Source organism: Vipera berus (assembly GCF_964194415.1).
Source record: "Vipera berus genome assembly, chromosome: 5".
NCBI classification, from domain to species: Eukaryota; Metazoa; Chordata; class Lepidosauria; order Squamata; family Viperidae; genus Vipera; species Vipera berus.
Window position 1 is genome coordinate 86,871,364 of NC_138207.1, and position 21,034 is coordinate 86,892,397.

Sequence of the window (21,034 nt, forward strand, 5' to 3'; positions counted from 1 at the left end):
ATTTCTAGAGATAATATGAAAGTCGGTTCTTGCATTGCTTTAGGCATATTTCTTGTACAAATGAAAAAAGGGTCAAAATATTCCAGACTGATGTGGCACCTTCCCATTTATTTGCCCTGGGAACTGATCCATCCCAACATTATAAGTAGTCCTCAACTTACACAATTGACCACAAATTTCCATTGCTAAACAAGACAATCGTTAAATGAATTTTGTCCCATTTTGCAACCTTTCTTGGCACAGTTATTAAGTGAATCACTGCAGTTATTAATTTAGTAATGTTGTTGTTACATGAATCTGGTTTGCTTGTCAGAAAGTCACAAAAAGTTATCACATGATTCTGGGACAGTGCAGTCATCATAAATACACGCCAGTTGCCAAGTGTCCGAAACTGATCATGGGACCATGGGGATCAATGGTCGTAAGTGTAAAAAGCAGTTATAAGTCCCATTTTTCAGTGCTGTTGTAACTTTGAATGGTCACTAAACAAATGGTTGTAAGTTTAGGACTGCCTATATAATCAAAGAAAAGGTGCCGACACGAAGAGTTTGTCTAGCTGCATTACATCCCTTAGTATGATTGATTCCTGCATGATTACTTTGAATTTAGTTTAACTGTTCTGCTTTGTTTGCTTCTGTTTTTCAGCTTACAAATAATAGATTTTATCAAAGAAAAGCACAATAAACATTTTAAGATACACATGATTAGCTGTAATATTTTATAACATATATGCCTGGTCTAGGGTATACATTTCGTCAAAACTTATGATAGGTAAAAAGAAAGATTACATTGAGCCATAACAGAAATCACAGTACGTTTTCATGGGGAAATAAGCCTTCATTTGATAGATTAAGCTTCAGATTCACATTTGGTTGGTTCACGAAACCAGACCCACCGGACTCTTCCATATCATACTCAAAACCCGATCCTGTCTCAGGATCTGCTTCGTTGCCAGATCCTTCTTCATCTCCAGAAAATGGCAAAGTACTGGGTTGGTCTTGAAGTATCTCTCTGAAATACATATTTTAAAAAACAATCGTTAAGTCTTAGCTACAATGTTTAGATTTTCTTTATTCCCTAGCTGGAAATAGGTAGTGTGTAAAAATGTATAAAAACAAGTTTAAAAAAAAGATGTCTGGTCTGTCTGTTTGTTTGTTTTTTAAAAAAGCAACTTGCAAATTTATATGCAGAGAAGACAAAAATAAAATATGCATTTTTCTGTTAGTTTTTATGTTTTTTCTCTAGCCTCTTTCAGATAGTTAATACAGTTTAGCTATCCACACCTTTTGTTTTGACGATGCACCTTCAAGGGCTTTGGAGAATAGGTTGATCCACTATTAGTTGTTATCATTATTGGCTATTAGTTGAAGATTTGATTTCCATAATCCCCAGGCAGTATGGCCAAAAGGTGACTCAGATAAACAAGACTAAGCTCACACTGCTTTGTAACAAAAGCGCACATGCACTTTTTATATTTTATACATAAAACACTAACTGCACAAACTTTCATAAACAACACACATACCTCCAAGGTTTTCTGCTTCCCTCCCTATCATTCAGAGCTGGCCAACTAAAATGTTAAAGTAAGGAATGAGGGAACAAATGAAAACAGAGCAAACCTAATTTTAAAAAAATATTTAGAAATCAAAGCATCAGCTCCAAAAGCATGAGGGAGAAAGAAAAGGATTGAAAATATAGTAAGACAACCTATTCTTTGTACTTAGGCAGAGCTGTTGCTGTAAAATAGATGGCACACAAGATAAATCAGCATTCAACCACATGAGAAAAGTGACAGTTTCCTTGAATCAAAAGCCACATGAGAGATACAAGCTTCTAGATCTGTCTAATGCAAATGGGCCTCATTGAGAGTCAGTCCCTTCATCTAGTCTCCATCTCTCAGTGAGATGTGCTTGCGTTGGTGGCTGGAATCTTATGTCTTCACAAGGCTTTTTCTGATCAGGAAAAAAAAAAGCTTTACCCAATGAATCCGTATTTGTTAAAAAGGTACTTGCCAGGGGGGAAAAAAAGATCAATTCACATATACAGGTAGTTCTTGACTTACAACCCGCCACTTAGCAATCGTTTGAAGTTACAGTGGACCCTCGAAAAGCTACTTGCAACCCTATTTCAAAGTTACAACATCAACTTCCCCCTCACGGTCACATGACTGCATTTTGGACACTTGGCAATCAGCCCACATTTACAGCTGTTTGCAACCACCCACGGTCATGTGACCACAATATAATCATATTTTTGTCAGTTTTTCGCTTCCAGTTTCTGTCAAAAACTGGCCCATAGCAAACAGTGGGTTTGCTTAGTGACCAGTGCAAAAAAGTCATAACTGCTGACCCACTTTACAACCATCATGACATATGACCATAATTGCCAGGCTCAGTCATAAGTCAAGGATTACCTGTATTTTTAAAGTTCAGGTTATGAAGATACAGACCATTACAACTTGCATTATACCAATTTATATATTGCTAACTATTACTGTATGTTATTTTGTAACATCACTGCTGGCAGTATTAATTGACTGGTTTTGTTTATTTCAAGTAGTTAGCTGCCTCAGTCACCAAGGCGACTTTAGGCAGTGTAAAGCAAAAGAGGATGAAAAACAGAAATACATGAATATATATCTTTTATTTCGTTATAAATATATGATTTTTGCATAAAGGTCCTGAAATTTATTTATAAATTTATCTGCCACCCATCTCATCACAAGCTGATTTTGGGCAGCTAGACCATTTTGCTTGCTTAGACCATTTTCAAGATTCTAAAAGACAACTAAGAACCACCCGTGAAGGTTTATTTTATCTCACCGTGTGGGGTTTTCCTCAAAGAGGATCTTCCCTTTCTCCTCTGTCATGACAAAACTTGGCCCCTTTTCTTCAAGGCAGTTGGCAGAATTGGCATCAGGTTTACATCGGACCCACATGTACCGGCCTTTCTGAGGAGCTCCTAAGGAAAAATGGTATACGTGTTGAAATCAAGTTTATAACTTATTAAACATTAGTACGGCGGCTTTGTAATGTTGGTATTGGAACAGCATTGCCAGTTCAGTACACCCATCATAACTCTGCAAAAATAACAACAGAAAACTCTGTAAACCGTAGTAACCTTTGTCAAAACCTGAGGACAGGCAACTTGAGATATCCTTTATTTATTTAATTATTTAATTAATCAATTTAGAGGCCACCTAGACCTCTAAAGATGGTGTGCCATTGGAAAAGCAAGGAAACCAATTTTTAAAAAAGTGAAAACAATTGTGCATGTCAGGAAAAAGAGGAATATTTAATTAAATTGAAATTCCAGAGGAGCTGGAGCCACACTTCCCCAGGTTCTGGAGGATCAGGTAGGTTTTTAATGCTTATTTGAACAATATCAGGCCGGTAGACAGAGGGATAGATGCTGCTTCGTTGGTCCCAATAGATGGCACTATTTGATTGAAGGGAACCCCACACTGCCTATCTTACAGGGCAGGCAGAAATTATCAGGGATAGATAGTCCCTCAAATAACCAAGTCAAAATGATTTTCCTTTCAGAAGAAAATTCTTGCCAAGGGGTTTAAATTTTAATATTACATTTTAAAACATCTCAGTCAAGAGAGACTAATTAGGAACAATAATCTAAACACGGTGTCTGATAATAGGCAACTTACTCAGCAAATATTTTGTCCCATTTTTATAGATTACTAGCTTCTGTACCATATTGAAAAAACTGGTATAAAGGTGTAAACTGAAATAAATCTATAAGTAATAAAAGCAATTTTCTCCAAAATGTAGGATTCCAGATAAATGGGAAAATATTCCTAAATTTCCATTGGCTACATTTATTCAGGGACGCGGTGGCTCAGTGGGTTAGGACGCTGAGCTTGTCGATCAGAAGGTCGGCAGTTTGGCGGGTCGAATCCCGAGTGCCGTAACAGAGTGAGCACCTGTTACTCGTCCCAGCTTCTGCCAACCTAGCAGTTCGAAAGCATGTAAAAATGCAAGTAGAAAAATAGGAACCACTACAGTGGGAAGGTAACAGCGTTCCGTGCACCTTTGGCATCTAGTCATGCCGGTCACATGACCACAGAGACGTCCTCGGACAAGCGCTGGCTCTTCGGCTTTGAAACAGAGATGAGCACCGGCCCCTAGAGTTGGAAACAACTAGCACGCATGTGCAGGGGAACCTTTACCTTTACCTTACACTCATTCAAAATTCTCAGAACTAAAATCTGGTGGGCACAAAACTGGGAAAAGCTATCTAATGATGGTTTGTCATAAAAGCCCTAAACACACTAAGTTGAAAATGGGTAGCAAGCCCCTGAACACAAGGCCTAATACTCTAGAACTGTCAAGTACAAATTCATGTTGTACCAATATAATCTTAACACCATTGATAATTTGAAAAATCTTTCAGCCATAAAATCTACCATAGGAAGTTTTTCTCTTAATTTAACAGATTAAGAGAATAAAAGAGTTGGAAGGGACCTCGGAGGTCTTCTAGTCCAACCCCCAGCTCAAGCAGGAGACTCTAAGCATTTTAGACAAATGGCTGTCCAATTCTTCATAAAAGCATCCATTGATGGAGCACCCACAGTTTCTGAAGGCAAGCTTTTCCACTGGTCAATTGTTCTTAGTGTCAGGAAATTTCTCCTTAGTCCTAGGTTGGTTCTCTCCTTGATTTGGGGAGCTTAACTTAAAACTGTTTTTAGTTGTCTATAACAGCTTAACATCCTGCATGTATCCTAAATGGATCCATAAAATCCTGGTCATACCGTACAAAGTATGACTTTTTTGAGAGGTAGCACAGAAACAGGAATTCACAGGACACAGGCAAACAGAACCAGACTCAAAAAAAAATTGTATTTCCAAAGAGGAATTGTAAGGCATTTGGGAGGAGTGTGCTGAGCAAAGGCTCAAAGGAAGGCTGAGAAACACAAGGCCTACAATTATATCAGACGTTCTAGCAAATCATGTTCAGGTTGAGATAGGACAGGGGTAGGCAACCTTGGCTCTTTTATGACTCGTGGACTTCAACTTCCAGAATTCCTGAGCCAGCATTGCTGGCTCAGGAATTCTGGGAGTTGAAGTCCACGAGTCATAAAAGAGCCAAGGTTGCCTACCCCTGAGATAGGAGGACATATTAGTTTTTAGTCCACCTCCCAAACCAGGTGCTTTCCAGATGTGTTGAAATAACTTCATCATCGTTAGCAAGCGCCAGGTTGAAGAAAGTTGCAAACATCATCCTTTTCAAACGGTATAACAGGCCTGGCCAACCCTGATATAAAAACTCAACCCATTTCCTTTCTCTTACCACAACATAGATAACTAAGTTTCCATGACATGGCTCAGACAATCATCTCCCCTAGTTAAGTGACTCACTTCACATCTAGGCACACAATCAGGAATCGCCCCGTCAATGGAGAGGAATTATTTTCAAAAGTTTCAGAATGTGAATTTCTGCAAATTCCAGTTATCAATGAACTTCATAGGGCTTCTGGGAGAGGTTGAAAAAAGTTCCTGGTATTTATGTTCCCACCCCAAGAGCAGAACTGGAAGGTCGTGCCAATGTACAGTGTAGCTGTGGTGTAATTGACACACCGCAAAGCTATCATTTATTCATCCATCCATCCATCTGTCCATTCGTTCAGCTTCAGAGCTTTTAAGAGAAATTACAAAGCTCGTTTAATGGCTTTGCAGTATGAAGATGTCAAGTTTCCAGTCCTGTGGAATAAGAGGGCATTTTTACTGTTGCTAGTTCTGAACCAGCTCAGGGCAAAGAGATGACTTTCAGAAGATCAGAAATCTAGCAAAACAAAGGATGGATTTTATTTATTTATTATTTATTTTAATCCCATTTATATCCCGCCCTTCTCCGAAGACCCAGGGTGGCTTACAATTTAAGCACAAACCAATGTGCTTAGCAATAGCCTTCATTCTATGTATATGCCTGCTTATTAGGGCTTTTGGGGGCCCCCAAGTGGCATTATTACAAAGTCAGCTTAATTGCCCCCAACAATCTGGGTCCTCATTTTACCTACCTGGGAAGGATGGAAGGCTGAGTCAACCTTGAGCCTGGTGGGATGCGAACCTGCACTAATTGCAGGCAGCTGGTGTTATTTAAGGAGGCATTAGCCCACTGCGCCACCAAGGCTCCTATGAAATGAAATCATCTCTCCCAAAAGCCATTTGTACCATAAAGATGTCCACACTGATTGAAACCTTGATGTCACTATAAATGTCACTGGAATTCTTTTGCAATGGCTTACAGAATACAGAATAACAGAGTTGGAAGGGACGTTGGAGGTCTTCTAGTCTAACCCCCTGCGCAAGCAGAGGATCCTATACAATTCCAAACAAATGGTTGTCCAATCTCTTATTATACACCTTCACTGATGAAGCTACCACAACTTCTGAAGGCAAATGGTTCCACTGATTAATTGTTCTCACTGACAGGAAATTTCTCCTTAGTTTTAGGTTGAATCTCTCTTTGATAAGTTTCCATTTGTTACTTCTTGTGCTGCCCTTGGTTGCTTTGGAGAATAGATTTGTCTCCCTCTTCTTTGTGACAATGTCTCAAATATTGGAACACTGCTATCATGTCAGCCCTAGTCCTTCACTTCATTAGACTAGATCAGGAGTAGACAATCTTGGCTCTTTTATGACACGTGGACTTCAACTCCCAGAATTCCTGAGCAAGCCACCTCTCCCTTTCCCCTCAGCATGGCTGGCTCAGGAATTCTGGGAGTTGAAGTCCACGTGTCATAAAAGAGCCAAGGTTGCCTACCAGTTCCTGCAACCGTTCATAAACCTTCTTTTGACAATAAGCCTATTTATCAGAGATATGCCTCCTTGGATGCCTACTGACTTCAGCCTCCAGTTCTAATCTTGTAAAGGCAAGGCTGACACCTTGTCACCGTTTCAAACTGCCAGAAGTGAAGGCAATTATTTCCCAGATTTTGGGAACTGAAAAACCTGATGGGATAAATGGGATAGAACTGACTTAAAAGTAAGCACATGCAAAAGCACAGGTAGTTCTCTTGTGTGATCAGGCTTGCTGTTTTAAGTGATAAAGCGAAATGTCATTGACCATACCAATTTTGAAGGGACGCAGTGGCTCAGTGGGTTAGGACGCTGAGTTTGTCGATCAGAAGGTCGGAAGTTTGTAACAGAGTGAGCACCTGTTACTCGTCCCAGCTTCTGCCAACCTAGCAGTTCGAAAGCACATAAAAATGCAAGTAGAAAAATAGGGACCACTACGGTGGGAAGGTAACAGCGCTCCGTGCACCTTTGGCGTCTAGTCATGCCGGCCACATGACCACGGAGACGTCCTCGGACAAGCGCTGGCTCTTCGGCTTTGAAACGGAGATGAGCACCGGCCCCTAGAGTCGGAAACGACTAGCACGCATGTGCGGGGGAACCTTTATCTTTACCTTTATACCAATTTTAACGCTGGTAATTCCTGCAATCCCCATTGTGGTCATTAACCATCACAAGCTGTTAAGCACGTGTCCACTTCAATCAAAACCATTCCAGGTTTGTTCCTTCCCAGCCCAGGTCTTCAGTAAGCTAAGGGTCTGCCTCCAACTCTCCACCCCCATCTCCCTTCATCTCTGGTAGCCCTGCACTCTGCCATGTGGGGTGGCAAGCACCCCAGAACCACATGCAATGCTCTGGGAAGCTTCTGCCACCCCAGTAAGCATTCTGTCAAGCAATAACATTCTGTAATGTTTACATTACAGGATCTGTCCTTTTTGTAAGTGGGGGCGGATGTCAACACTGCTAACATCGAATGTTATTCCTTGACAAGAGATGAAGAAGTAGCCATTTCATATGTTAAACTTGTGCATTGGTTTAAGAGATTGAGTTTAAGATTGGAAGGGGGAAGAGGAGGATTGTACCTTCAAGGCCATCTGAATTTACAGAAGATAAGACCTTGGCGGGTTTTCTAACGGAAGGGAAACTGATTCTTTAAATTAATTGGAGAATATGATTAATGACAAAATTAGAAAGGTGGAGAATTGTGTTTTAATATATTGTGCAAGGGGCGGAGATTTCAGATTCCAGCTTCCTTCGAGCAAGCATTTGCCAGTGTATTAGGCTAATAAAGGACTTTTAAGGTAAACAATGCCTCTGAGTCACTTGAAAAGTCCATACATCAGAAACGTGACATCTTCATTCACCCAGCTGTTTTCTCTTCCAGGTCCCTGCACCCACTTTTGGCCTTTTGTGTCCAGTCACAGTCCCCAAACAGAACCACCTCACTGTTTTTTGCCATCTCCTTTTTGGACTCAGCTTCTCCAGCAAACATTTTCTATATGTAACTCTCAGAGTTTTTGTAAAGGTGCAGCATCTTTGTAAAGCATTGCGACGGCAGTGCACCTTTACAAAGAAAGCTCAGGTAAAAGGGCAGGGCAGGGAATGGAAGTGAAGGCAGCTGGGTGAATGAATGCTTGCTGGGGTAGCTGAGGCTTACGGGGCATAGCAAGCAGTCCCAGAATGGGTGGTTCTGGGGCTGCTTGCCACCCCGTAAGTCAGGGTGTAGGGTGGCCAAAAGGGCATAGATAAGGGAAGATAGGGAGTGGGAGAGAGAATTGAAGCATCCTGCAGTTATAAGTATGGCCAGGCTGCCAGGCATCCAAATTTTGATCATGTGACTGAGGGGGGGGGGGCAATGCAACAGCCATAACTTGGGGCATGGTCATAATTCCATTTTTTCAACATGGTTGTAATTTTGAATGGTCACTGAATGAATGGTGATAAGTCAAGGACTACCCATAACAACAACTGGAAGTAGAAGATTATTTTTTTGTCAGTCAATTTTTTTTCCCTCCTGTGAAAATCCAGATGTTCTCGTCATGGTAAATTAGAAAAGGGGGAGATAAGAGAGTCTTTTTGTACAGCCAAGTATTTTTATTTTTATTTTATTTATTTTAATCCCATTTATATCCCGCCCTTCTCCAAAGACTCAGGGCGGCTTACAATTTAAGCACAAATCAATGTGCTTAGCAATAGCCTTCATTCTATGTATATGCCTGCTTATTAGGGCTTTCCCCCGCCCAAGCAGCATTATTACAAAGTCAGCTTAATTGCCCCCAACAATCTGGGTCCTCATTTTACCTACCTCGGAAGGATGGAAGGCTGAGTCAACCTTGAGCCTGGTGGGATGCGAACCTGCACTAATTGCAGGCAGCTGTTGTTACTTAAGGAGGCATTAGCCCACTGCTCCAGCAAGGCAAGTAATGGATCATACAAGAGAGATACAGCGGTTAGCACACTGGCCTTGGACCATGGTAGCTTAGGTCAAACTCTGTTTCCAATTACTTTAAGTTCTTTCTTATTTTAATCACTTCTACAGTAATTATTACAGGTAGTTGTAAGCCGAGGACTACCTGTAATAATTACTGTAGAAGTGATTAAAATTGGCTTAAAATAATCAACAAGAGAATTGTTGACTTACAACCACAACCGAGCCCAAAATTTCTGTTGCCACACATCTAAATCATAACATTATAATAGGAATAGATCCTGGCTTAGTAAGCTAGAAAAAGGTGGGAATACAACAGACAACAACACCATCAGATGGACAAGCAGTACTCAGCAAGTAGTCCTCAATGGCACTACATCCACACTGAGAGAAGTAAGCAGTGGCGTACCACAAGGCTCGTTCTTAGGCCCAGTAGTCTTCAATATCTTCATTAATGACTTTGATGAGGGAAGAGAAGGAGAACCCATCACATTTGCAGATGACACTAAACTGGCAGGAATAGCCAACACCCCAGAAGACAAGCTCAGGATTCAAAAAGATCTTGACAAACCTGAACAATGGGCCCTATCCGACAAAATGAACTTTAATGTGGAGAAGAGCAAAGTTTTACATTTAGGCAGGAAAAACCAAAGGTACAAGTACAGGTACAGCCAGCGAGACCTGGCTCAAAAACAGTAACTATTGTGTAGTGGGTCCGACGCAAGAGAGACGCCAGCCGGTGTGTGAGTTCAGCTCTTTATTGGAAGGGGAAGTGAACTGGGGAATGAGGGCTACCTGGCCTCCTTATATACCTGGCCAGGTAAGCTAACAGCCAATGGGGTTGGCCCTAGGTTTCCCGCCGAAACTGTCCAGGCCAACGCCCCCTGGTGGCTGTTGCTATGCAGGTGCCTGCATATATAACACCCCTCCCCCCTTAGAGAAGACCCACATAACAACAACAACATGCAACTACTATAACTATGAGTATATATATATAAAAAACAGTGGTGTCCTTGTGTGAGGGTCACTTGCACACATAGTCCGACAGGTAGGCTGGTGTCCTGTGTGGACGGGTGGATCGTCTGGGTGTGCTTGGCCCCTGGGCTTGGACCGTGGGTTCCTGAGGCCTTTGTGCAGGGCTGCAAGGAGCCGGCATCAGGAAGTCCTCCTCCTCTGGTCCCTGCCCTGTGACGTCCTCAGCTGGGTTGACCCCTCCTGGAGTGTGGTCCTCCTGTTGATCGTGTGCGTTGAGTTCAGGGACGTGTGTGACGCGCTCAGGGGCGTGTGTGACGTGCTCAGGGACTCTTCCTCTGAGCTGATCGATGTGTCACCTTATGCGTCTGTCCCCCTCCACCCCTACAATGTACGAAAGGGGTCCTGTTTTCCCGACCACTGTCCCTGAAACCCAAGGATGTCCAGCCCCATAGTTCCTTGCCCAGACCAGGTCCCCCAGGTTGAGGACCCTGTGTGTGGGTGATGATGGCAATGGTGATGGTAGTGATGCTGGTGGTGATGGTGATGATGGTGATGTTGCCCTTCCGGTTTCGGCTGCTACCTGGTCTGGATGTAGGCGGTCCAGCTTGGTGATGAGGCGCCGTCCCCATCGCAGTTCTGCTGGGCTCTTGCCGGTAGCCATGCATGGTGTTGTGTGTTGGGCTAGTAAAAATTTGGCCAGTCTGTGGTGCCAGTCCCCGCTGATGATGCGCCGGAGTGCGTCTTTGGTCGTCCTTACCATCTGTTTGGCCTGCCCGTTGGTAGATGGATGGAAAGGCGCGGAGGTGGTGTGCCTAATCCAGTTCGCCTTCAAGAACACCTGGAAATCAGCAGCAGTAAACTGAGGCCCATTATCAGACACAATTACGTCGGGGAGGCCGTGTGTGGCAAAGAGAGCTCTGAGCACCTGGATTGTCCTCCCCGAGGTCATGTTGGGGACAGGGACTACCTCTAACCACTTGGAGTGACTGTCCACCACTACTAAAAATAGTTGACCCTGGAATGGCCCTGCATAGTCAATGTGAATGCGGGACCATGGCGTGTGTGTGGCCTCCCACCGGTGTACTGGTGCATGTGGCACTTCTGGCCTGGATCTCTGGCACGTATAACAGGCCTTGACCCGATCCTCAACCTCCTTGTCCAACCCGGGCCACCAGAGGTAGCTCCTAGCCAGTGCCTTCATCCTGACCACCCCTGGGTGCCCTTCGTGTAAGGAGTCCAATACCCTGGCGCGTAGTGCAGGTGGAATGATGACCCTGCTACCCCAAAGGAGGCACCCCTTGTGTGTGGAGATTTCATCGCGTCTAATGAAATAGGCCTGAAACTCTGGTCCCGGGGATTTGTCCTGCCACCCTGTGCAAACCCATGAGTGCACCCTGCCCATGATGTTGTCTGTGGCTGTGTGGCTGGCAATGTCCTTGGCAAGAACTGGACACTCGGGTAGTTCCTGCAGGGCTAGGATCTGTGTGGCTGGTGCTGGGTCTGGGTCGTGTGTGTCTAAGGGGAGCCTACTTAGACCGTCTGCGTGGCCCATCTCCTTCCCTGGCTTGTGCACCAGCTTGCAATTGTATGCTGCAAGGAAGATGGACCACCGGAGCATCCTGGGGGACAGAATCTGGGGGGTTTGCCTGTCTGTGGTGAACAGGCCCAGGAGTGGTTTGTGGTCCGTGAAGACAGTGAACTCCCTGCCATATAAGCAATCGTGGAATTTCTTGATTCCTGCCACGATTGCCAGGGCTTCTTTGTCTATTTGGGCGTAGTTTCTTTCTGCTCCAGACAGTGTCCTAGAATAGTATGCTATGGGGACTTGTGCCCCGTTGGGCTCAAGGTGGCTTAGGACAGCGCCCACACCATAAGGGGATGCATCGCAGGCGATACAAATGGGCTTGGACTCGATGAAATGGGTTACTGTGGACTTATCCGACAGCAATGCCTTCAGGGCCTTGAAGCTCTGATCATGGGTGGCCGTCCAGGCCCATGTTGCCTGTTTGTCTAGCAGCCTGTGGAGCGGTTCAGCGATGGCTGCCTTGTGTGGGAGGAATGTATGGTAGAAATTCAGCAGACCCAGGAATGCCTGAAGCTCTGTTTTGTTCTTGGGTGTGGGTGCTAGTTTGATGGCCCTCACCTTGGATTCTGTGGGGTGGATTCCCCTGGCGTCTACTCTGAACCCCAAAAATTCTGTGGAAGGAACGCCTATGCTGCATTTTTCCTTTTTGAGTTTGAGGCCAGCTGTGCGCAGCCTTGCCAGCACTTCCCTTCGTTTGAACGATATGGGGGCCCCGGTGTACTTGCCTAATGACCCGTCGAAGACGTCGGCGAACTCCCGGCAAACGGCCTCAACGGAGTCCCCCTGGATCCGATGGATCCCGGATACTGAGATTCCCGGGCCTCAAACCAGTCCAGCCCAACCAGGCTGGCTCTGCGGCCCTCTACCACTACAACGTCCAGGTGCCCTTCACGACCCTTAAACCCCACTAAAATGGTGGCCTCCCCCTTCACCTTGACCGGCGAATTCTGAAAATCGGTCAGGGTTAATTTAGTAGGCCGTAATTTAATCCGTTGCTTGCTCCGGCTAATTATGTGGTTAAGGGTCTCATCCGAAATAATCGAGACTGCTGATCCGGAGTCAAGCTCCATGCTGCAAGGGATGCCTTGCAAACGGATTGCTAATCTAATTTTGGGTTTGAGCAGCCGGCGGCTACCTGTGTGGTTAATGGCCAGCCGGCTCTCGACATAGCCAATTTTTGTTTTGGTGGGGGCCCCAGTACCTTCGAACGGCGGTTCCTCCGGATGCAGCTCGTGGATCTCCTCCCGGGGGCGGCGGCTACGGCAGACGGAGGCTATGTGGCCTGTTTTCTTGCAGGCCCGGCACGTGGCGGACCGGAACTTGCAGAGGCTGCGCATGTGGTTCCCACCACACCCTGCACACCTCTGGGGAACGGCGGTGTTGCTGGGAGGCCTGGGCCTGTCTGGGCGTCTGGCTCGCTGGTCGGGGGTCGACTTCCGCTGGAGGAGGTCGATGCTCAGGTCGTCCTCCTCTGTGGCCCCTTGCCGGTGGACGCTGGTTGCCTGGTTGCCGGGCCGGGTTCCCTGGCAGGCTTGGACGGCCCCGCAGGCCGCTTCGTGGGCTAGGATGGCGTCCTCGGCTTCCTGGAGAGAGACCTCCTCTCTTTCGAACAGGCGCTCCTGCAACCGCCTGTCGCGTAGGCCGCAAATCAGCCGGTCCCGTAGTCGCTCCTCCAAGTTTGTGAACCTGCAAGCGACGGCAGCTTCCCGCAGGGCGGCGAGGAAGTCGGCGCCGGTCTCGTCGGGGCGCTGGTCCGTTTTCTCGAATTGTGACCGTGCGGCCACCTTGGAGCGCCGGGGCCTGAAATGTGCGTTGAGCCTGGTCACGAGGTCTCGGTACGCGACGGTGTTGATGGCCTCCTGGGGGAACAGGTTCGCGGCGACTTCCAGCAGCGCTGGTTCCCCAAGGCAGAGCAGGGCGGCCGCCTTTGCACCATCCTCCGATATCTGATTGAACCGCATGTACAGTTCAACGTGAGCCAGGTAACGGGTCCAGGTTTCGGGGCGGCGGGTCTCGAATTCGCGGGGTTGTCCGGCTCTAGCCATGGCAGCAGTTGGTCGTGGATGTGGCGCTTGGCGTTGCTGGTTCGGCTGGAGGTCGTGGGGGGAAGAAGGAAAAATGCCTTTCCCTTCAGCTCGCGGAGCGTTTCCCCAGTGACTTCAGCTCTTGGTCGGCAGCAATCCCACCTTCGTCGCCACTATTGTGTAGTGGGTCCGACGCAAGAGAGACGCCAGCCGGTGTGTGAGTTCAGCTCTTTATTGGAAGGGGAAGTGAACTGGGGAATGAGGGCTACCTGGCCTCCTTATATACCTGGCCAGGTAAGCTAACAGCCAATGGGGTTGGCCCTAGGTTTCCCGCCGAAACTGTCCAGGCCAATGCCCCCTGGTGGCTGTTGCTATGCAGGTGCCTGCATACATAATAGTAACTGTGAGAGGGACCTTGGAGTCCAGCAGTGTGCAGCAGCAGCCAAAAAAGTTAATGCAATCCTGGGTTGCATAAACAGAGGCATAGAATCAAGATCACGTGAAGTATTAGTACCGCTTTATAAAACCCTAGTAAGACCACAGCTGGAATACTGCAAGAAATTTTGGTCACCATACTACAAAAAAGATGTTGAGACCTTGGAAAAAGTTCAAAGAAGAGCAACTAAAATGATCAAAGGCCTGGAGACTAAAACATATGAAGAACGGTTGCAGGACTAGGGTTTGGCTAGTGCAGGTTCGCATCCCACCAGGCTCAAGGTTGACTCAGCCTTCCATCCTTCCGAGGTAGGTAAAATGAGGACCCAGATTGTTGGGGGCAATAAGCTGACTTTGTAATAATGCCGCTTGGGGTGTGTGTGAAAGCCCTAATAAGCAGGCATATACATAGAATGAAGGCTACTGCTAAGCTTGTAAGCCGCCCTGAGTCTTCGGAGAAGGGCGGGATACAAATGGAATAAAAATAAAAATAAAATAAAATAAAAATAGTCTAATGAAAAGAAGAAATAGAGGTGACCTGATAGCAGTATTCCAGTATTTGAGGGGCTGCCACAAAGAAGCGGGCGTCAAACTATTCTACAAAGCACAAAAGGGCAGGACAAGAAACAATGGTTGGAAACTGAACAAAGAGAGAAGCAACCTGGAATTAAGGAGAAACTTCCTAACAGTGAAGACAATTAACCAGTGGAACAGCTTGCCTTCCGAAATCATGGGTGCTTCATCAGTGGAGATTTTTAAATAGACACTAGTGACTAGACAGTCACTTGTCTGAGATGGTTAAGTTCTCCTGCTCAAGCAGGGGGCTGGACTAGAAGACCTCCAAGATCCCTTCCAGCTCTATTTTATTCTAAATGAAAAGAAATGAGAATCACTACAAAGCCTTCTCAGATCAGCCCCTCCATTTAACGGGCAACAGTTCAAGTTTCTCTAGAGAGTTTCCATAGAAGTCTGTTTTGCCTAGAGAGGACGTGAGGTGGAATGTTCAGTAATATAGAAGGCCTTGGTTGGGATAGATAGGCTATCTTGATGAAGCAGACACCCAAGCGCAGGAGATGGGGAGATTTAGCAGACAAAAGAGATGATGGGAAAAAGACAACTCAGCTTTTTCAATCTTGTCCATCAGGCGTGCAACTATAATTCCAAACACACCTCCCATCTCCAGAGTATCAGACTGGAGAGACCCTATCCCGGTGGTGGCAAACCTATGGCACGCGTGCCACAGATGGCATGCAGAGCCCTTTCTGTGGGCACGCGCACCGTCGCTCCAGTCCTAGGCCTTCTGCTGGGTTTTATAAAACCTTTTCACTTTAGGCCTCTGCCGCCATGTGCAAAAAAAAAGGTTCAATCAATCAATCAATTTCAACTTTTCATGGGGAAAAAAAAGATCTCGCAAAGTTGGAATTGATTGAACTTTTTAGTCCCACCTGGTCTGCCATTACCACCACAGCTACGGCCACCCAATTGGCCACGCCCACCCAATGAGCCACACACCCCTAATGGGCCACGCCCACCCAGCACCCGAGGATACATAAGTGGTTTTTGGGTTGCAGTTTGGGCACTTGGTCTCTAAAAGGTTTGCCATCACTGCCCTATCCCTATCCCCTAATGCCCCCCACCCCACCCAGCTACCCCTCTTAGTTAATTCGGAACATGATACATTCTTACATCTGCCTATCAGTTGTGGGAAACGGCAGCTGCAGATGTTTCCTTGATATTTTATGATTTAAGTGACGGAATCATTTAAATCATTTAAACCCCTTTTCTTTTTTTAGATTAACCACATTCCCCTGAAGCTTTTCCCTTCTTCTATTTCTGAACAGAAAGAAGCATTTGAACTCACACTGAACTATTTACAGACTTAACCTTTCATTCCTCTCTCAGAAATATTAGTTGTTTATATAGCAGTGTTTGGTCTTCATTGCACCAGAAAACTCATTTATACTAGCTATGAAGGGTAATTTTTGTCGTAAGGGCTAGCTGATTAAGAACCCAAATGGATGACGCTGGCTCCCCAACCTGCAGGGTCTTACATCATTTGTCTTTCTTCAACAGCAGCCTAATTGTAAACGTGAAGGAAGTTACAAAATAGAGCTGGGCTACGCCTGTCTTTCAAACTGACAGAGAGCAGGAGAGATATGCTGGAGTAACACTCTTGCATCAAAAGCCATTCTCTAGAGTTGAGTGAGTTGAATACAAAATGGCACATTGTGATATTACATACAAGACAACCTAAGAACAGGAAGAGTTCAGCAAGTAGCCTTACTTAATTGCACACTGCACTGTATACAATTAAATAAGTCCAACTCATAATTAAATTCGCTCAACAGTGAAAGTGTAACTCGAAGATTTGCTGCATCAGAAATTTAGTTATTACTAGAAATATCAATAAGATGGGTGCAAAAGAGAAAATTTTGGACAGCATGCTAGCCTTTTTCATATTTAATACTGGGTGCCTTTCTTCAAGGTTTCAGCCAGTCAACCATGCCCTTCTATTCTGTCCAGCCCCCCCACACCATTAATCAGTCTTCCACACTTACTATTTATTGAGTGACTTTGGACCTAGGTCAGAGGTAGGCAACCTTGGCTCTTTTATGATGTGTGGACTTCAACTCCCAGAATTGCTCAGGAATTCTGGGAGTTGAAGTCCACGCATCATAAAAGAGCCAAGGTTGCCTACCCCTGACCTAGTGATTTCTAGCATCGTGTAGCATCACTCAGAAGGGATGTGGTGGCTCAGTGGGTTAGGACGCTGAGCTTGTCGATCAGAAGATCGGCAGTTTGGCAGGTCGAATCCCGAGTGCCACGTAGCAGAGTGAGCGCCTGTTACTTGTCCCAGCTTCTGCCAACCTAGCAGTTCGAAAGCACGTAAAAATGCAAGTAGAAAAATAGGGACCACTACGGTGGGAAGGTAGCAGCGTTCCGTGCGCCTTTGGCATCTAGTCATGCCGGCCACATGACCACGGAGACGTCCTCAGACAAACGCTGGCTCTTTGGCTTTGAAACGGAGATGAGCACCGGCCCCTAGAGTTGGAAACGACTAGCACGCATGTGCAGGGGAACCTTTACCTTTACTTTTAGCATCACTCAGCTATTTTCTCCTAGACACAGGTGGAGACTTCATCTCCAATGGAAAAGAATATCTATTGCTAAGGGTTGAATTGTGGAGTTCTTGGTACTCTCTGAGCTTAGTTATTCTCTTGCAGACATTTCATTACCCAACTAGATAACATAATCAGTCATGCGCAAGCAAATATCCAAGCTCAAAAAGCACCAGGTATTCTAGACTTTATCTCATCAGGATAATATAAATTACAATAGTTGAGTAATGCTATAAATCACTGATGAACAAGTGGCCTTGAAATTCCCTCCGTGGCTTGCTCTTTAAGGGTGATTGTTCATGATACTTTTGCACATGGTATGACCTTACTGTTGTCACTCTCTTACGTCGAGAACCATCCCTGACTGAGCAGAGAAAAATCAGCATTTTAAAAATGAGACTGGGGTTAGAAAAAAACAATATTTGTGATTTGTCTTTTAGCTTTTGAAAATTGTACTCATGTGTCCAGCAGGAATTTAGCTCACTGAAAGTGGAATTTGTTCTGAGTAAAAGCATCCTGTGTGGTAACCTGTAAAAAACAGAGACCTCAATTGCTTCACACTTACATCAATTTCCTTTTGCATCACAAGACAAACCTAATGTTCTAACAGGAAAAAAAATGCCCTTTTCAAATATCTTGCTAGGATGCCAAGGGAGCTGCTACTATTGTTTCTTACAAGATGCCAAGCAGAAAGAAGAAGCAGGGAGAAAAATGTGTGATTAAGGGAGCATGATTGCCTGCTAAAAGTCTAACGTGTAACTTCCCAGTTTACTCAGAGTTATAATTAAGTCCCAAAACAAATCACCATTTGTAAGCCAATAGCAAACACTGACTTAAAATCAGCTTTATTCTTAATAACCATTGTAACACAAGTCTGTTCCTAGTTGGTTTGTCTATCCTCACAAGGGGAAGTGTGAAGCCGTATCAAACTGGCTATGTAGAGTTGTATTTTTAATCTAATATGGTTTATTGCACCACAATCCAGGCCAATTCCACAGGGTGGTAGAATGATAGTAATGAACCAGAAAAGTGTATCACACTGCCGCCACCTAGCAGACATAAGGAGTTTTGCAGCCCAGCTATCCAAGAACTAAGAATGGATAATGTAATTTTTTTTTCTAATTATCATTTTGAATTTTTCTCTGCGTAACTGGCACAAAACAAATGTCTTTGGGACGGAACTAGCAGATCAATCTTTACAGCTTTATTGGATTGTTGCAGCAGCTAGTTCAGCATAAATCATACTAAATTCTGAGTAAACATGTCCCAAAGGAGGTTTTCCAAAAGGCAACTGGACTTTCTTAGTTGTTTTTTTTTCCTTGAAAACATTTCACTTCTCATCCAAGAAGCTTCTTCAGATGCTTCTTGGATGAGAAACAAAACATTTTCAAAGAAAAAAAAACAAAGTCCAGTTGCCTTTTAGAAAAGGATCTTTGGGACAACCATGACCTGGATGATTGAGAATCTCCATAGACATCTGAGTAAACATGTATATAATTGGCTTGTCCAGAACATTCTTGGTTCTGGATACATATATAAATTTAAAGTGCCCTCAGGCAGTGTCACATTAAAGTGCTTTTTGAATTTAACTTTTCTGTATTTTATCGCATGCATCATATTTTAAGGTACAGTTGCCAATTGTAATAGACTATGCACAGAATTTTTTTTTATAATGGTAAAGCTGTTATCAGCTTTACTCCTTCCAAATCTGTGTAGTTAGTTCTGTAATCCGTCTTCCAGAGATTATAATTTGGGGGGGGGGGGGCGAGGTTAAACTTTTCATTATTCTTACCTTAATATTGTTAGTATTACTACTTGCAGGAAAATAGGATCCTCTTTAAGACAATCATCTTTTTAAATTCCATAAGGGACTGTACCTTTTTACTCAGCTCTTGCTCCCAACGTTTATGATTAAAGCACCTTCCCACTGTAAAATGGAACTTGTAAAAAAAAGAAACGAAACGAAAACCCCAATCCACCTCTACCTCCATTGCTGCTATAGACTCTGCATGGAATATGGGGAGCTGCTACGGCACCCCTACAGACACTGATGATAAATCAGGGTGGGACAGTTTCCTCATCCCGGCTCAAAAACAGAAGAGCCTTTGAAAACATTTAAAGACAGAACAACAAATAGAAATGTGAAACGCCAACAGAATCATAAAGAAATGCTCCAAGGCTCTGTTTATGTTCCTTTAACAAATTCTTTTTTGTTGTTGTTGTTCTTATTAAGCTTCAGGGATTATGCCTTTATGTCTGAAGAATGCACATCTTTTTTGTTATTATTATTATTTTTTAAAAAAAACATGGAATGGCTATCCCACCTTTCAGTCCACTCTAGTTATGAACCTCCACATTCCTACTTGGAGAAGGCATATGGTTGTCACTTTCTAAGCGTAATCTCCAGGGAGATGAACATCTTCTGCCAAAGCCCAAGATTTTGGAGCTATTCTCCTCCTCATTTCTTTGGATGTACTCCATGGTGCCTATTCCTGAATCAACATGTACAGAAATGCCGTGCAAATCTCGTATTTGTTAACACATCAAGGAGATTAGGAAAAGGAACAGCCACCGGAAATTTTACCTTGTCCCGGGCATCCCAGAAAGAGGATTATACCAAGAGCCACAAAGATCCTCCCAATAGGTTTGACAAGCATCTCCAGTTTGGCTTGGGCACCTCCACGCTCTGCCAACCGTCACTGCTGATGTGGAAATGAAACAGGGGCCGGCGAGTGGCTGCCTTTACAAAAGGTTTCCAAACCTCAAACCCAGCCCTTTCCTTGCATCACGACTTCCTGGGCTCAGAAAAGGGACACCTCCACTAACAAAACCTAGACGCTAATTCTACGCTCTTGATCTAGTTGCTACAGGAAACCTGTGTTTCCTCTACAAGTAAAGAGTAGGAGGTCTACTCAGAGTAAAATCTTACCAGGTTCAATGTTAATCCCGAAGAACAAGGGTGATTTGCAGTGTTGGTTTCAATTTTTTTTGGGGGGGGGGGGAAATCATTTACATAAGAGTAAATCCTACTGAATTTGGTATACATTGGCTTACATAATACGAGAAATGTAGCAGCTAAAACATTTTGGAAGTTCTGCTCTACCAGCAGCCAAATTTCTATGGACAATATTTATTATAAGTTAAACCTATCATTCCTTATCATGAATTTATCCACGTCAGAATACATTAAAATAAAGTAACACATATTAATATAAAATTATACTAGCATGACATACAGGTAGTCCTTGAGTTATGATCTAAATTGAAGCCTGTGCCTGTCCATTATGGTCACAAGTCATGAGAGTTGTTAAGCAAATGCCCCATGCCAGGGGAAGGCAACCTTGGCTCTTTTATGACTTGTGGCCTTCAATACCCAGAATTCCTGAACCAACCATGCTGACTCAAGGATTCTGGGAATCGAAGTCCACAAGTCATCAAAGAGCCAAGGTTGTCTACCCCTGCCCTATGCCCTTGTGCTCACCTCACTTAATGATCCTTTACCCCTGCTGTCCCTGAGGCAGTCATTAAGTGACTACACAGGTTGTTAATCAGAGCACAAGGTGTGTGTAACTCATACATCAATACTGTCTCTGAGTTCGTCTCCTAAATTCTTGGAAATAGTGTGAAGAGGACTTGTAACTGGTTTTCCTTCTGCCATA

General features: G+C 44.4%; 1 protein-coding gene across 1 annotated transcript; it reads right to left on the reverse strand.

The window, feature by feature from the left end:
- Positions 1 to 88: 88 nt before the first annotated feature.
- Positions 89 to 20,068, reverse strand: SRGN (serglycin). Its single transcript, XM_081329614.1, has 3 exons — positions 19,960 to 20,068; positions 2,823 to 2,961; positions 89 to 1,011 (listed from the first exon to the last, which is right to left on the reverse strand). Exons 1-3 carry the CDS (start codon positions 20,030 to 20,032, stop codon positions 807 to 809), a joined length of 417 nt encoding a protein of 138 aa, XP_081185740.1. The 5' UTR covers positions 20,033 to 20,068; the 3' UTR covers positions 89 to 806.
- Between the last annotated feature and the right edge of the window lie 966 nt (positions 20,069 to 21,034).

What these genes read in the sequence shown, in the direction of transcription:
- SRGN (XM_081329614.1), bottom strand. Translation starts at nt 20,032, where the DNA reads ATGCTTGTCAAACCTATTGGGAGGATCTTTGTGGCTCTTGGTATAATC. An exon ending in TCTGGGATGCCCGGGACAAG is followed by an intron (nt 2,962 to 19,959) that starts GTAAAATTTCCG and finishes ATTTTTCCTTAG; the next exon opens with GAGCTCCTCAGAAAGGCCGG. An exon ending in TTTGAGGAAAACCCCACACG is followed by an intron (nt 1,012 to 2,822) that starts GTGAGATAAAAT and finishes TATGTATTTCAG; the next exon opens with AGAGATACTTCAAGACCAAC.